Source organism: Triticum urartu, chromosome 1 (genome assembly GCF_003073215.2).
Source record: "Triticum urartu cultivar G1812 chromosome 1, Tu2.1, whole genome shotgun sequence".
NCBI classification, from domain to species: domain Eukaryota; kingdom Viridiplantae; phylum Streptophyta; class Magnoliopsida; order Poales; family Poaceae; genus Triticum; species Triticum urartu.
The window spans coordinates 395006338-395023835 of NC_053022.1; the positions used below are offsets into that span (position 1 = coordinate 395006338).

At 44.7% G+C, this 17498-nt stretch overlaps 1 protein-coding gene across 1 annotated transcript; it reads left to right on the forward strand.

The window, feature by feature from the left end:
- The first annotated feature begins 14302 nt into the window (after window positions 1–14302).
- LOC125534505 (E3 ubiquitin-protein ligase EL5-like) lies at window positions 14303–15549 on the forward strand. The gene has a single exon (XM_048697715.1). The coding sequence runs from the start codon at window positions 14513–14515 to the stop codon at window positions 15146–15148; it is 636 nt and encodes a 211-aa protein (XP_048553672.1). The 5' UTR covers window positions 14303–14512; the 3' UTR covers window positions 15149–15549.
- The last annotated feature ends 1949 nt before the right edge of the window (window positions 15550–17498 follow it).

A 17498-nucleotide genomic window follows, 5' to 3' on the forward strand; every position in this document is an offset into this window, starting at 1 on the left:
CTCGTTGATCAAAGATGGTTATGTTTCCTAACCATACACATGAGCTGTCATTTGATTAACGGGATCACATCATTAGGAGAATGATGTGATTGACTTGACCTATTTCGTTAGCTTAGCACTTGATCGTTTAGTTTGTTGCTATTGCTTTCTTCATGACTTATACATGTTCCTATGACTATGAGATTATGCAACTTCCGTTTACCGGAGGAACACTTTGTGTGCTACCAAACGTCACAACGTAACTGGGTGATTATAAAGGTGCTCTACAGGTGTCTCCGAAGGTACTTGTTGGGTTGGCGTATTTCGAGATTAGGATTTGTCACTCCGATTGTCGGAGAGGTATCTCTGGGCCCTCTCGGTAATGCACATCACATAAGCCTTGCAAGAATTGCAACTAATAAGTTAGTTGCGGGATGATGTATTACAGAATGAGTAAAGAGACTTGCCGGTAACGAGATTGAACTAGGTATTGAGATACCGACGATCAAATCTCGGGCAAGTAACATACCGATGACAAAGGGAACAACGTATGTTGTTATGCGGTCTGACCGATAAAAGATCTTCGTAGAATATGTAGGAGCCAATATGACCATCCAGGTTCCGCTATTGGTTATTGACCAGAGACATGTCTCGGTCATGTCTACATTGTTCTCGAACCCGTAGGGTCCGCACGCTTAACGTTACGATGACAGTTTCATTATGAGTTTATATATTTTGATGTACCGAAGGTTGTTCGGAGTCCCGGATGTGATCACGAACATAACGAGAAGTCTCAAAATAGTCGAGACATAAAGATTGATATATTGGACGACTATATTCGGACACAGGAATGGTTCCGGGAGTTATCGGATATAAAATGGAGTACCGGGGGTTACCGGAACCCCCCCCCCCCCGGGGGGGGGGGGGGTTAATGGGCCTCATGGGCCCAAAGTGGAGCAGAGGAGGGGCGGCCAGGGCAGGCTGCGCGCCCCCTCCCCCTCTAGTCTGAATTGGACAAGGAGGGAGGGGCGGCGCCCCCCCCCCTTTCCTTTCTCTCCTCTCTCCCTTCCTTCCCCCTCTCCTAGTTGGACAAGGAAAGGAGGGAGTCCTACTCCCGGTAGGAGTAGGACTCCTCCCTGGCGCGCCTCCTCCTGGCCGGCCGCCCCTCCCCCTTGCTCCTTTATATACGGGGGCAGGCGGCACCTCTAGACACAACAATTGATCCTTGAGATCTATTAGCCGTGTGCGGTGCCCTCCTCCACCATAATCCTCGATAATATTGTAGCGGTGCTTAGGCGAAGCCCTGCGACGGTAGAACATCAAGATCATCACCACGTCATCGTGCTAACGGAACTCTTCCCCGACATTCTGCTGGATCGGAGTCCGGGGATCGTCATCGAGCTGAACGTGTGCTAGAACTCGGAGGTGCCGTAGTTTCGGTGCTTGATCGGTCGGGCCGTGAAGACGTACGACTACATCAACCGCGTTGTGCTAACGCTTCCGCTTCCGGTCTACGAGGGTACGTAGACAACACTCTCCCCTCTCGTTGCTATGCATCACCATGATCTTGCGTGTGCGTAAGAAAATTTTGAAATTACTACGTTCCCCAACAGTGGCATCCGAGCCTAGGTTTTATGCGTTGATGTTGGGCACGAGTAGAACACAAGTGAGTTGTGGGCGATATAAGTCATACTGCTTACCAGCATGTCATACTTTGGTTTGGCGGTATTGTTGGATGAAGCGGCCCGGACCGACATTACGCGTACGCTTACGCGAGACTGGTTCTACCGATGTGCTTTGCACACAGGTGGCTGGCAGGTGTCAATTTATCCAACTTTAGTTGAACCAAGTGTGGCTATGCCCGGTCCTTGCGAAGGTTAAAACAACACCAACTTGACAAACTATCGTTGTGGTTTTGATGCGTAGGTAAGAACGGTTCTTGCTAAGCCCGTAGCAGCCACGTAAAACTTGCAACAACAAAGTAAAGGACGTCTAACTTGTTTTTGCAGGGCATGTTGTGATGTGATATGGTCAAGACATGATGCTAAATTTTATTGTATGAGATGATCATGTTTTGTAACCGAGTTATCGGCAACTGGCAGGAGCCATATGGTTGTCTCTTTACTTTATGCAAGGCAATTGCGCTATAATGCTTTACTTTATCACTAAGCGGTAGCGATAGTCGTGGAAGCATAAGATTGACGAGACGACAACGATGCTACGATGGTGATCAAGGTGTCGCGCTGGTGACGATGGTGATCATGACGGTGCTTCGAAGATTGAGATCACAAGCACAAGATGATGATGGGCATATCATATCACTTATATTGATTGCATGTGATGTTTATCTTTTATGCATCTTATCTTGCTTTGATTGACGGTATCATTATAAGATGATCCCTCACTAAATTATCAAAGTATAAGTGTTCTCCCTGAGTATGCACCGTTGCGAAAGTTCTTCGTGCTGAGACACCACGTGATGATCGGGTGTGATAGGCTCTACGTTCAAATACAACGGGTGCAAAACAGTTGCACACGCGGAATACTCAGGTTTAACTTGACGAGCCTAGCATATGACAGATATGGCCTCGGAACACGGAGACCGAAAGGTCGAGCGTGAATCATATAGTAGATATGATCAACATATTGATGTTCACCATTGATACTACTCCATCTCACGTGATGATCGGACATGGTTTAGTTGATTTGGATCACTTGATCACTTAGAGGATTAGAGGGATATCTTTCTAAATGGGAGTTCTTAAGTAATATGATTAATTGAACTTATATTTATCATGAACTTAGTACCTGATAGTATCTTGCTTGTCTATGTTTGATTGTAGATAGATGACTCGTGCTGTTGTTCCGTTGAATTTTAATGCGTTCCTTGAGAAATCAAAGTTGAAAGATGATGGTAGCAATTACACGGACTGGGTCCGTAACTTGAGGATTATCCTCATTGCTGCACAGAAGAATTACGTCCTGGAAGCACCGCTAAGTGCCAAGCCTGCTGCAGGAGCAACACCAGCTGTTATGAACATCCCGCAGAGCAAAGCTGATGACTACTCGATAGTTCAGTGTGCCATTCTTTACGGCTTAGAACCGGGTCTTCAAAGACGTTTTGAACGTCATGGAGCATATGAGATGTTCGAGGAGTTGAAGTTAATATTTCAAGCAAATGCCCGGATTGAGAGATATGAAGTCTCCAATAAGTTCTATAGCTGCAAGATGGAGGAGAATAGTTCTGTAAGTGAACATATACTCAAAATGTCTGGGTATCATAATCACTTGACTCAACTGGGGGTTAATCTTCCTGTTGATAGTGTCATTGACAGAGTTCTTCAATCACTGCCACCAAGCTACAAAAGCTTCGTGATGAACTATAATATGCAAGGGATGAATAAGACTATTCCTGAGCTCTTCGCAATGCTAAAAGCCGCGGAGGTAGAAATCAAGAAGGAGCATCAAGTGTTGATGGTCAATAAGACCACCAGTTTCAAGAAAAAGGGCAAAGGGAAGAAGAAAGGGAACTTCAAGAAGAACAGCAAACAAGTTGCTGCTCAGGAGAAGAAACCCAAGTCTGGACCTAAGCCTGAGACTGAGTGCTTCTACTGCAAGCAGACTGGTCACTGGAAGCGGAACTGCCCCAAGTATTTAGCGGATAAGAAGGATGGCAAAGTGAACAAAGGTATATGTGATATACATGTTATTGATGTGTACCTTACTAATGCTCGCAGTAGCACCTGGGTATTTGATACTGGTTCTGTTGCTAACATTTGCAACTCGAAATAGGGGCTACGGATTAAGCGAAGATTGACTAAGGACGAGGTGACGATGCACGTGGGAAATGGTTCCAAAGTCGATGTGATCGCGGTCGGCACGCTACCTCTACATCTATCTTCGGGATTAGTATTAGACCTAAATAATTGTTATTTGGTGCCAGCGTTGAGCATGAACATTATATCTGGATCTTGTTTGATGCGAGACGGTTATTCATTTAAATCAGAGAATAATGGTTGTTCTATTTATATGAGTAATATCTTTTATGGTCATGCACCCTTGAAGAGTGGTCTATTTTTGATGAATCTCGATAGTAGTGATACACATATTCATAATGTTGAAATAAAAAGATGCAGAGTTGATAATGATAGTGCAACTTATTTGTGGCACTGTCGTTTAGGTCATATCGGTGTAAAGCGCATGAAGAAACTCCATACTGATGGACTTTTGGAACCACTTGATTATGAATCACTTGGTACTTGCGAACCGTGCCTCATGGGTAAGATGACTAAAACGCCGTTCTCCGATACTATGGAGAGAGCAATGGATTTGTTGGAAATCATACATACAGATGTATGTGGTCCAATGAATGTTGAGGCTCGTGGCGGATATTGTTATTTTCTCACCTTCATGGATGATTTAAGTAGATATGGGTATATCTATTTAATGAAACATAAGTCTGAAACATTTGAAAAGTTCAAAGAATTTCAGAGTGAAGTTGAAAATCATCATAACAAGAAAATAAAGTTTCTACGATCTGATCGTGGAGGAGAATATTTGAGTTATGAGTTTGGTCTACATTTGAAACAATGCGGAATAGTTTCGCAACTCACACCACCCGGAACACCACAGCGTAATGGTGTGTCCGAACGTCGTAATCGTACTTTATTAGATATGGTGCGATCTATGATGTCTCTTACTGATTTACCGTTATCGTTTTGGGGTTATGCTTTAGAGACGGCTGCATTCACGTTAAATAGGACACCATCGAAATCCATTGAGACGACGCCTTATGAACTGTGGTTTGGCAAGAAACCAAAGTTGTCGTTTCTGAAAGTTTGGGGCTGCAATGCTTATGTGAAAAAGCTTCAACCTGATAAGCTCGAACCCAAATCGGAGAAATGTGTCTTCATAGGATACCCAAAGGAGACTGTTGGGTACACCTTCTATCACAGATCCAAAGGCAAGACTTTTGTTGCTAAATTCGGAGTTTTTCTAGAGAAGGAGTTTCTCTCGAAAGAAGTGAGTGGGAGAAAAGTAGAACTTGATGAGGTAACTGCACCTACTCCCTTATTGGAAAGTAGTACATCACAGAAACCGGTTTCTGTGACACCTATACCAATTAGTGAGGAAGCTAATGATAATGATCATGAAACTTTATATCAAGTTACTATCGAACCTCGTAGATCAACCAGAGTAAGATCCGCACCAGAGTGGTACGGTAATCCTGTTCTGGAAGTCATGCTACTAGATCATGATGAACCTACGAACTATCAAGAAGCGATGGTGAGCCCAGATTCCGCAAAATGGCTAGAAGCAATGAAATCTGAGATGGGATCCATGTATGAGAACAAAGTGTGGACTTTGGTTGACTTGCCCGTTGATCGGCAAGCAATTGAGAATAAATAGATCTTCAAGAAGAAGACTGACGCTGACGGTAATGTTACTGTCTATAAAGCTCGACTTGTTGCAAAAGGTTTTCGACAAGTTCAAGGGATTGACTACGATGAGACCTTCTCACCCGTAGCGATGCTTAAGTCTGTCCGAATCATGTTAGCAATTGCCGCATTTTATGATTATGAAATTTGGCAAATGGATGTCAAAACTGCATTCCTGAATGGATTTCTGAAAGAAGAGTTGTATATGATGCAACCAGAAGGTTTTGTCGATCCAAAGGGAGCTAACAAAGTGTGCAAGCTCCAGCGATCCATTTATGGACTGGTGCAAGCCTCTCGGAGTTGGAATAAACGCTTTGATAGTGTGATCAAAGCATTTGGTTTTGTACAGACTTTTGGAGAAGCCTGTATTTACAAGAAAGTGAGTGGGAGCTCTATAGCATTTCTGATATTATATGTGGATGACATATTATTGATTGGAAATGATATAGAATTTCTGAATAGCATAAAGGGATACTTGAATAAGAGTTTTTCAATGAAAGACCTCGGTGAAGCTGCTTACATATTGGGCATTAAGATCTATAGAGATAGATCAAGACGCTTAATTAGACTTTCACAAAGCACATACCTTGACAAGGTTTTGAAGAAGTTCAAAATGGATCAAGCAAAGAAAGGGTTCTTGCCTGTGTTACAAGGTGTGAAGTTGAGTAAGACTCAATGTCCGACCATCACAGAAGATAGAGAGAAAATGAAAGATGTTCCCGATGCTTCAGCCATAGGCTCTATCATGTATGCAATGTTGTGTAGCAGACCTGATGTGTGCCTTGCTATAAGTCTAGCAGGGAGGTACCAAAGTAATCCAGGAGTGGATCACTGGACAGCAGTCAAGAACATCCTGAAATACCTGAAAAGGACTAAGGATATGTTTCTCATATATGGAGGTGACAAAGAGCTCATCGTAAATGGTTACGTTGATGCAAGCTTTGACACTGATCCGGACGATTCTAAATCGCAAACCGGATACGTGTTTTTACTGAACGGTGGAGCTGTCAGTTGGTGCAGTTCTAAACAAAGCGTCGTGGCGGGATCTACATGTGAAGCAGAGTACATAGCTGCTTCGGAAGCAGCAAATGAAGGAGTCTGGATGAAGGAGTTCATATCCGATCTAGGTGTCATACCTATTGCATCGGGTCCAATGAAAATCTTTTGTGACAATACTGGTGCAATTGCCTTGGCAAAGGAATCCAGATTTCACAAGAGAACCAAGCACATCAAGAGACGCTTCAATTCCATTCGGGATTTAGTCCAAGTGGGAGACATAGAAATTTGCAAGATACATACGGATCTGAATGTTGCAGACCCACTGACTAAGCCTCTTCCACGAGCAAAACATGATCAGCACCAAGGCTCCATGGGTGTTAGAATCATTACTGTGTAATCTAGATTATTGACTCTAGTGCAAGTGGGAGACTAAAGGAAATATGCCCTAGAGGCAATAATAAAGTTATTATTTATTTCCTTATATCATGATAAATGTTTATTATTCATGCTTGTATTAACCGGAACATAATACATGTGTGAATACATAGACAAACATAGTGTCACTAGTATGCCTCTACTTGACTAGCTCGTTGATCAAAGATGGTTATGTTTCCTAACCATAGACATGAGTTGTCATTTGATTAACGGGATCACATCATTAGGAGAATGATGTGATTGACTTGACCTATTTCGTTAGCTTAGCACTTGATCATTTAGTTTGTTGCTATTGCTTTCTTCATGACTTATACATGTTCCTATGACTATGAGATTATGCAACTCCCGTTTACCGGAGGAACACTTTGTGTGCTACCAAACGTCACAACGTAACTGGGTGATTATAAAGGTGCTCTACAGGTGTCTCCAAAGGTACTTGTTGGGTTGGCGTATTTCGAGATTAGGATTTGTCACTCCGATTGTCGGAGAGGTATCTCTGGGCCCTCTCGGTAATGCACATCACATAAGCCTAGCAAGCATTGCAACTAATAAGTTAGTTGTGGGATGATGTATTACGGAACGAGTAAAGAGACTTGCCGGTAACGAGATTGAACTAGGTATTGAGATACCGACGATCAAATCTCGGGCAAGTAACATACCGATGACAAAGGGAACAACGTATGTTGTTATGCGGTCTGACCAATAAAAGATCTTCGTAGAACATGTAGGATCCAATATGAGCATCCAGGTTCCGCTATTGGTTATTGAACGGAGACGTGTCTCGGTCATGTCTACATTGTTCTCGAACCCGTAGGGTCCGCACGCTTAACGTTACGATGACAGTCTCATTATGAGTTTATATATTTTGATGTACCGAAGGTTGTTCGGAGTCCCGGATGTGATCACGGACATAACGAGGAGTCTCGAAATAGTCGAGACATAAAGATTGATATATTGGACGACTATATTCGGACATAGGAATGGTTCCGGGAGTTACCGGATATAAAACGAAGTACCGGGGGTTACCGGAACCCCCCCGGGGGGGTTAATGGGCCTCATGGGCCCAAAGTGGAGCAGAGGTGGGGCGGCCAGGGCAGGCTGTGCACCCCCTCCCCCTCTAGTCCGAATTGGACAAGGAGGGAGGGGCGGCGCCCCCCCCCCCCTTTCCTTTCTCTCCTCTCTCCCTTCCTTCCCCCTCTCCTAGTTGGACAAGGAAAGGAGGGAGTCCTACTCCCGGTAGGAGTAGGACTCCTCCCTGGCGCGCCTCCTCCTAGCCGTCTGCCCCTCCCCCTTACTCCTTTATATACGGGGGCAGGGGGGCACCTCTAGACACAACAATTGATCCTTGAGATCTATTAGCCGTGTGCGGTGCCCTCCTCTACCATAATCCTCGATAATATTGTAGCGGTGCTTAGGCGAAGCCCTGCGATGGTAGAGCATCAAGATCGTCACCACGCCGTCGTGCTGACGGAACTCTTCCCCGACATTCTGCTGGATCGGAGTCCGGGGATCGTCATCGAGCTGAACGTGTGCTAGAACTCGGAGGTGCCGTAGTTTCGGTGCTTGATCGGTCGGGCCGTGAAGACGTACGACTACATCAACCGCGTTGTGCTAACGCTTCCGCTTCCGGTCTACGAGGGTACATAGACAACACTCTCCCCTCTCGTTGCTATGCATCACCATGATCTTGCGTGTGCGTAGGAAAATTTTGAAATTACTACGTTCCCCAACAGTTTACCCATAGAGGTAACATATGGCTATAGAGTTTGGGGCATTCGCCCTCAATGGCCACCACTGCCCTATCGGGGACATGGACATCATGATCGCTCTTGTGTCTCGTGGGATAATGTGTGCAATCCAGGATTCACTTCTGGTCAGGATCACACCGCTAACAGAAAAATGTTATCTTATACATTATAAGGCATTAGATTCTGATCTCAGCATCTGGTTATTCTGTATCAGCAATTCCTGGGATACAATGAACCTCAAGGGCAAAGGTTTGAATCTTACTTCAACCTTCAATCCGACAACGCCAGCTGTGACGGGACCCTATGAGCACGGAGAACGTGATGGTTGAATATGCCTCAACCGACATGTTTGGAGACTTCTTCTAGTCTCTCAATCTCCTGAGTGGTCAACATAATTTATGTCAATTTACGATGTTCTAATAAGAACATAAGTATTATTGTCATCATATATTGTATATCACAATATATTGTATCAGCACTTTGATACACATACATTTGTATGCATTCTATATATCTGACAGTGATTTTCATATTGAGAATCTTCATGTCTATATATAGATTTATACGGGAGTCAATCCGATGGAAAATGATATGTGCCTTGTGGACATATGCACCACACACACTCTATACTCAGGGAAGTCCAATGTTTCCACTCTCATTGAGAGAAAGGAGATATTTTAAAATCGCTAGACGCGATGAGGTATTTGTTGGCTCAACTCGAGTCATATTTACTATCCCTGTGGGTACTCGAGTATCGTCAGGATGCTTTATTGCTTCCGGGTTTAGCTCGTACCCTACTAAACTACAGAGGTATCCGTCAAAATAGTTTCCATAGCGAAACTTATGATGACAACAAAGAGGAATATCTTCTCTTTACCATATGCAACGGATATGGCAAGCACATTCTCTACGTATCATTGGCATTGCACTACACATACTAAAAAACCCGTAGCACATGTTACGTACGAGATAGTTTTCCAGAGTGTCTTTTGCATGACAAACTTGGCATTCCTGCTTTGGTCATCATTGACATTGGGTTGAAACCGAAACTATCAGCAATTCCAGTGGTTTATGATTATTATGATGCTACATTCTAACAATATTTGGATTTTATGTGCACTACATGTGACACAAGGAGGAAATTTTTAAGGCTTGTACACCTTAAAGTGTATGCTGAACCACTCAGACTCCTTGAATGCATCAAGTCGAGGTAAGTGGCTCTTCCCAACCATTGAGTAGACTATTCAGGTATTCCATGGTTCTAAAGGACATATCTACATGATGGTCTTAAGTGTGTGCTTTATTCATACAAAACCATTGGCTCATTATCCTGACATCGATTTCAAGCAAATCGAATGGATAACCTTGCAGAATTCTCCTTGAGTGCCTTCTTTATGGCCCTTGGATTGAAGTTTAGCAATTTGTCCTAATGTCTAGACTCAAAATGGTTTGGTAGAATCCTATCCAAAGAGTTAAGCTCATTGCATAATCTTTACTTTGGAATTGCAACTTACCAACTTTATGTTGGAGTCATGCAGTCTTACACACTCATGACCAAACTGCATTATATTATTCCCTCTATCTTTTATACATGGAAATCTACCAAGTATTTCCTATCTGCGGTAATTCGGTTACACGCCGAAATCACCACCCGGCATACATCATTGGCCCCTCAACATATAGTTGGGATCTATGTGAGGAATAACTGTATTTCTGTCAATACCTCAAGCCCCTCGCATGGGGAGTTATTCAAGGCCAGTATGCTGATTTAATGAGGAACATTTCCAGGTATTAGGGGGAGATTTCAAGTACCATAAAAATGCCAGGAAATTAGTGGAATGTTCAACGCATTTCTGCCTCAAATCCATGTACTCAAAGATCTGAACCATGCATTCAGAAGATTTGCAACACATTGCAAATAATCTGCCAGATTCATTTACTGACTATAAAGGTGTCACACAATCCTACAATCCTGCAAAAGTACGCCTGAAAGAGTGGAGGTACCAGCAAAATCCACTTCACTCCTCGTTCAAAGCAACAGGGGGAGATGTATGGCAGAAGTACATCAGGATTCAACTTCTTGCAAGCAAGGATATCAAGGCCTGTGAATCAGTAAATGCAAGTCAACTTCACGTTGATAGACACCTAATGGGTAGTATACACCCAGTGGACGGGAAATCTCCACCAACCCAGGTCATAGTGCACATAATGACCGGGACATCGGAATACCCGACTCAATCGCATTGGGAAATCGCAAGCAGTCACCATGGGTAACGATATTTCCATCAACTATATAGATCCTGGAGAATCATATAACCAAAAGTCTACAATTGTCGACATACATTTCTCAACTAGATTGCAAAAACCTTTCAAATGATTCAGATCCAAAGACCATGGCCATGGCAAAGTGTGAACAACACTCGGAATGAACTCAAGCAAAGGGTATAATCTAGGTAGAAATGATCTTGCTCAATAATGGGAAGGTATTCATAAGCAATACCTACACCAGTTTTTTTTTCTAGAAACAGAATTGAGAACAATGAGGTGGTGAAAAAAAGAGCAAGTATTGTAGCACAAGGGTTCACGTAGATACCCAACTATTCTCCAGAGGTGGAATCTCTTTCCGATAACTTATATCATTGGCAGTACAAAATCATCTATCTCTGCAGTTGACAGATATAGTGATTACATATCCATGTGGATCACTAGATTCAGACATATATGATTGATTTCCGATGGAATCTCAATTCTGAATCGAAATACAAAATGCAACATACATTGTGTAAAACTAGTAAGTCACCATACGACTTATTGTGGTTGGTACATATGGTACAACCGACGTAGTGAGTTCCTTATACAAAAGGGTTACTCCTGCAAAGATGATTATGCATGTTTGTATGTCTGCGATGACGACACATGTAATCATCTAATGACGGAGTTTAAATGAAGGATTTGGGTAAACCAAAACACCGCTCGTTACTACAACTTGAGCACCTTCATTCATACATTATGGACAAATATTATCAATCAATAACCCTCATGGTAGTTCATTCCCTAGACATAGAGAATGATCTATTTAGACCAAGAGATGATGGAAATGAGATATTGGGACTCAACGTTCCATATGCCATTGGACCGACCAAACACAATTGGTTGGTACTCAAGAATATCATTCGATATCTTCAAGGCATGAAACATCTTGTCCTGGTTTTTCAGTTTTGGAGAAATCTGAACACCAATATTATTGGATACATCGATCAGATCCCCACTATGTCAGATTGTAGACAAGTTTAGTGTTCCTACTAGGTGTGGTAGCCCTCTCATGAAGAGTCTTCGAAACAGACCTCATGGCTACATCCACCAACCATTATCTCAACGATAATTTTTCTTGTGTTGCTCGGATGCAAACAGGTTACATAATAAGCAATATCACTATATTGCATATCTTGCAAGTCAAATCAATGCGACTGATTTGTTCAGCGGGTCTCTACCAACTTCTATGTTTTGGTATGTGACGGCTTAGAATTTTGCAAGAATCAGGGGGGGTATCTTCCTGAATTGTTCATGTTCAATGCATCATATTATACTCTTTTTCCCTTCATGAGTTTACTTTACAGGTTCTCATAAAGGTTTTTAATGAGGTAATATCAACATGAGATCATATGTCATACTTCATGTTTTCCCCACCAGGGTTTTGGGAAAGTATATATGACACATTTATTGTCCTCTAAACTCTATGAGTTTTTCTCGTATTGAGTTAAAAGAGATAATGACCATTATATGTTGTATCATTTTCTCCTTATTTTTCCCACTGGGTTTGAAGGAGTTTTAGCAACATATCAAACACCTATCTCCTCATATTTTTCCCACAGGGTTTTTGGAGGAGCTTCCCAAGATGATGATACTTACACTAACAAGCATGGATTAGGGGGAGTGTTAGGATTTAATTAATCATATTAATCCCTGCTTTTCCTAATTGAGGCGGTTGTCTCGTGTCCCTTTGGACGTACCCCTTCGGGGGCTATATATATGTAATCCCATCATCAATGAGAACAACTATTCTACTACTTGTCATTTGCCTCTTGCAATTACTTCGAACAAGTATCACACAGAATATCAACGTTTGTGTTAATCACATAATTAACACGTAATATATATCCTACCTAATATCAATGTGCAATTAATTTTCTTCTTAATTTTTTTTGAAAAGGGGGATGCACCCCCGGCCTCTGTATCTGGGCGGTGCATGCAGTCATTTTATTAATTATTCACAAATCCCTTACAAGGTAATACATCAGTAAATCTAAAGCCACCATCTTGGCAACACCTGTCGCTACTCCGATCCCCGTAATGAAGGGGTGCCGAATGTCCGAGCCTAATACCAAATAGACATCGCACCAACACCTAACATCTAAGGTCGGATGCTCCATCCAAGCCACAATACCTGGACTGCGTTACACACCGGTCCGGCGCACTTTCAGTGGACACTACATGCACACGCTGCAAGGACCGTCACATCCTTCATCCATTGATCCATCCGCAGAGCAAATACGGACACATCGACCTTGCCAGACCTCTCTGCCATCGACGGCGCCACGACGCCAGACAACGTCGTCCTCCAGCACAAGTCCATCGCCACCCATCGGACGCCGAGTCTCCACTGCGCCACACCGCCGAGATCCAACGCCATCGATGTGTAGGATGAAGCGCCGCTCCACCACCTACCGATGCCCAACCACCAAGCCGTCCACATGTTCGTCCAGTCAATGAATGTCTTCGAAGATGATGCCCCCACGGCGTGGCGACGAAGATGTCGCCATCATCCGATTCAGGAGGCCCCTCAACGCCTCCAACAAGGGCTAGGACGCCCACGGGCGCCGTCGTCGATGGTAGCCTCCTCCAGATCTAAGGTTTCTCCTGAAAACAATGGAGCGAGGGACACACCCACCATCGCCTCCAACGAGGAAACCGACACCCACAGGCGCCGCAGACGATGGTGGCATCCTCACCCACTCCAGTAGCTAGGCCATCATCTCCTTCTCCACTTGATTCGCCGTCGGGAAGCCACCGCGAGGCAACACTCACTGACAAGATCCCTTTGGACCGACGATGAAGACAACCAAAGGTAGATGAGGTCACATTGTTGCGTTACCAGTGCCATGGCCACACACACGTTGTCCCGAGGCGGCTGCTCAAGATCCACCATCACAGCTACGCCTCCAAGCCGCGACGGGGAGACGCCCCGCCGCCACCACCATCCCCCCGCATGGGCGTTGCCCAGCCGGGATCCAGCGACGGCGGGAGGGGAGGCGAAGGGGAGGGCGGACGGGGTCGGGAGAGATCTGGAGGGGAAGGGGGAGGCAGAGGGAAGAGCGGACGGGAGAGGAAAGATCGGGAGAGGAGAGGAGAGGGGAGGGGAGGCAGAGGTTTTTTTTTAATATCAGTCTGCATTGCACGTACGCATTTACTAGTGAAAACAAAAGAAGCAAAGACAAATATCTACTACTTTCTCTATTATAATGCACCCGTCGTTGCACGATGATACAGTGAACACCAATATATGTAAGACAGTAGAGTAAACCTAGCTCGTAACGGGAACCCAACCACGGCAGTCAAACCGGAATTAACAAACCCATCACCATTTGTACATCCCAAACCCCCGAGAGCCAATGTTATCTCCCCTCCACCTTCTTATAAACCCCCATCCCTCCACTTTCCCACACTACCTTCGTCCTTCCTTTTTTGTTCTTCTCAACTCATACAGTTTAGTTGCTACTATCTTTCCCTGTTCTTGGCGCGCATTATCGTCTCTGGTGCTCCTCTTCTGGAGATCCGAACGACAAAGTTGAATATTCTGCTGGGGAAGGACGTCTATATTTTTGTAAAACAAAAAAGATTCGGTTTCTGTTATTTATGCACAACGTTGGCAACTGCCATCTGCTGTTCCTCTCGTCCAAATCCCGTCTTCTTGCATCAAGCGCCGCCATGTCAACGCCCCAGAGCGGCAGCCCGAGCCCAGCGACCACGGCGGCGTCGCCGGTGGAGACGAGCAAACACTGGGCGCCGCATGGCCCGATGCTGACGGCCTGCCTCGTCAGCATCAACGTGCTCATGATCCTCCTCGTCTTCTTCTACTTCTGGCGGTTCTTCTCCGTGAAGCGGGGGCCGTCTTCCCCCGGCGGCGCCGATGAGGAGGGGTCATCCACCGACTCGTCTCCGGCGACCTCGCCGAGAGCGTCTAGGCGCCTGCGTGATCCCGACCAACCGGACATCCCGTCTTCCCTGCCCGTGTCCGTGTTCGACTCCAGCAGCGAAGCCGCCGGGATGGCGGCGGCGGACTGCGCGGTGTGCATCGTGGAGTTCCGGGACGGCGACCTGGCGCGCCTCCTCCCTCGCTGCGGGCACCGATTCCACGCCGCGTGCGTGGACGCGTGGTTGCATCTACACTCCACGTGCCCGCTCTGCCGCGCCAGCGTGGTCGCCCCTGTGCCCGCCGCCGCCGAGCCCAAGAACGACTCCAAAGACGACGGCCCGGAGTGCCCGGTGTGAGGCAGATCTGCCCGCACCGGCGAGGCGCCGAGCTACCAAAGCCAAGCCAGGGGAGCACGTAAACGGCGGAAGACGACACGCATATTCCGGCGTCTGTGTCGCTGTCCCTTAGCTGACTCCTGCAGGTCGGCGAGGTACGGTCGGCTCCGTTCGTCGTCTCCTGTTTTGTTGTGTTCTTGTTATCCATACATATCTCCCTCTATTCAGTTTTGCTGATCGGTGAGATGCACATTTGGATCAGTGGCTTCTTCTATATGACGATGTGTGCGTGTGATTGGAATTGTAAGATTAGAAACATGCAGGGGTATATCATATGTGTGCGTGACAGAATTAATAGTGTAAGATCGTAGTATCGTACATATGTGAATTATAATGGAAAGCTTTGATCGACATTTTTGGCATGGTCGTCCAGTTGAAAACATCTTCTTTTGGCCATGTTGATAGGCACCTCTACATATTTTTTTGAGGGACGGTACCTCATGGTTCTACAAGGAGAAAAATGCTTTTCTTTCAGCCGGGAAAGTAGAAGTCCAATTGAACCGATGAAGTTAGGCTAGTTAGGAGTATATACACTAGTATCATATGCATGATAGTGTATGATATCTCTATAGTGCATAGTATTGACTACCGTATTTATTGTTTTCTATAGCTCATAGTAGCGTCACATTTTTTATTATACGATATTAATGATATCGTATAATAATGTGCCACATTTATTGTATCCTCTCTTTCTCAATCAATACTATGTCATATCAGCAATATGGTTAGTTGGTGGCATGAGCCTGCATGATACTTGGTTAATGGTTATGTCACACCATTGTGTGAGGTCTTAAGGAACGAGCATACTAAAAACACAAGTGGAACTCCTTTCAACAAGAAACAGTCAAGTGGAGGTTACCGGAGTAGTAGGAAACTTCTTTCATTCACAACATGCTTGAATGATCTACTTAGTGACTTCGGCCATTAAAAGTTTGCAAACAAGCACCATAGAAACTGGGATTTTGTCGCTAAAATCTCGTAGTCTTGAAGGCCTCCAAAATGGTCTCACGGATGCACTCCCTCACCTTCCATAACCATGGGGAAAAAAAGAAGGCCGGGCCACTATGATATCTCTATATATAGGTCCACTTTGGATCCTAGGATTGTGAAACATGAGAATATGATAAACTTAATCTAACAAGGTTGACATAGGAAAATAGAGGATTAGAAAGCATGTAGCAAAACAATAGGAACAATCGTTTTTGGATGGAATATAGAGAAACGTCTCAAAAGGCGGCTGAAATGGATGTTTAAATTCTTATTAAACCTAGTCATACGAGTCGAATCCATAGAAATTAAGGTGCCATCATTCCTTTGATCCAACGATAATCCTTAGAAAAAGTTCCAACAATCCGAAGTGGGCCCTTAGTGTTTCCAATGGAACGTCAAACCCTCCTTTTTGCCGAATATACTAATCGTGTCTATCATTCCCATAGCAAACAACTGATCTTTCCACGTATGTACAGCACATGGTACCGACTGGACGCACCCATTGATTCGATTCTTGGATCTCCTTGGTCATGGATGTGGCCCATTGGAGTCACTACACTGCTGTGCATGCAATAGTACGGGCACTCACTAGCAACAACAGTATGGAGCAGATTACGCGCGCGTTTCGTCTCGCTTTTTGCTCCCCCATGCATACATATCTTCCAGCTCATAGCCACAGAGAAGCCTCGGGCCTCACAGCTACACCAGCTGCCTGGCATGCCACCTAAGACCATCTACAGTCGGACGCCTCAAATCATTTTTATATGCTCATGGACGTGTCTGTCGGTTATCGGACATGAAAAAGAAGAAAAAACATAACCCAACCGGACCACTCATATCTTTCTTATACATCTGGGTTGTCCAGGAACCCTCATATCCATCTCAAATATGAAGAGGATATGAGGCCTCACGGACATGTCTGGGCGTGCCCGATCAATCCGCTACATAGGACGCGGCCCCATCCTGAACCACATTTTCTCTTTCTTTATTCATTTTTTCTTTCTCTTTCTTTATCTCCATCAATCACATGCAAATGGCCGGACATATAAGAAAGAAATGAAGATTATGGCTGTGTGGATGGATAATGGATAACTAGAGGTTTAAAACGGACACGCCTAATAACTAACTAGGCACGTCCACAGACATTTGAGGGGCCGAATTAAATATACATGGCTGTAGATGCTCTAACGTCCCCAGCATCCTGGGCAAATCCAGCACGCTTTCATTCCAGACAGGAGCGGCCTTCACTACAAAAATCTGTTCCCCGATCGATTACGCCGTCGTCGTGCCGGTCAGTTGTACCGTCCTCAGATCTTACCGT

Coding starts and splice junctions, on each gene's coding strand:
- LOC125534505 (XM_048697715.1), top strand. CDS start 14,513: ATGCACAACGTTGGCAACTGCCATCTGCTGTTCCTCTCGTCCAAATCC.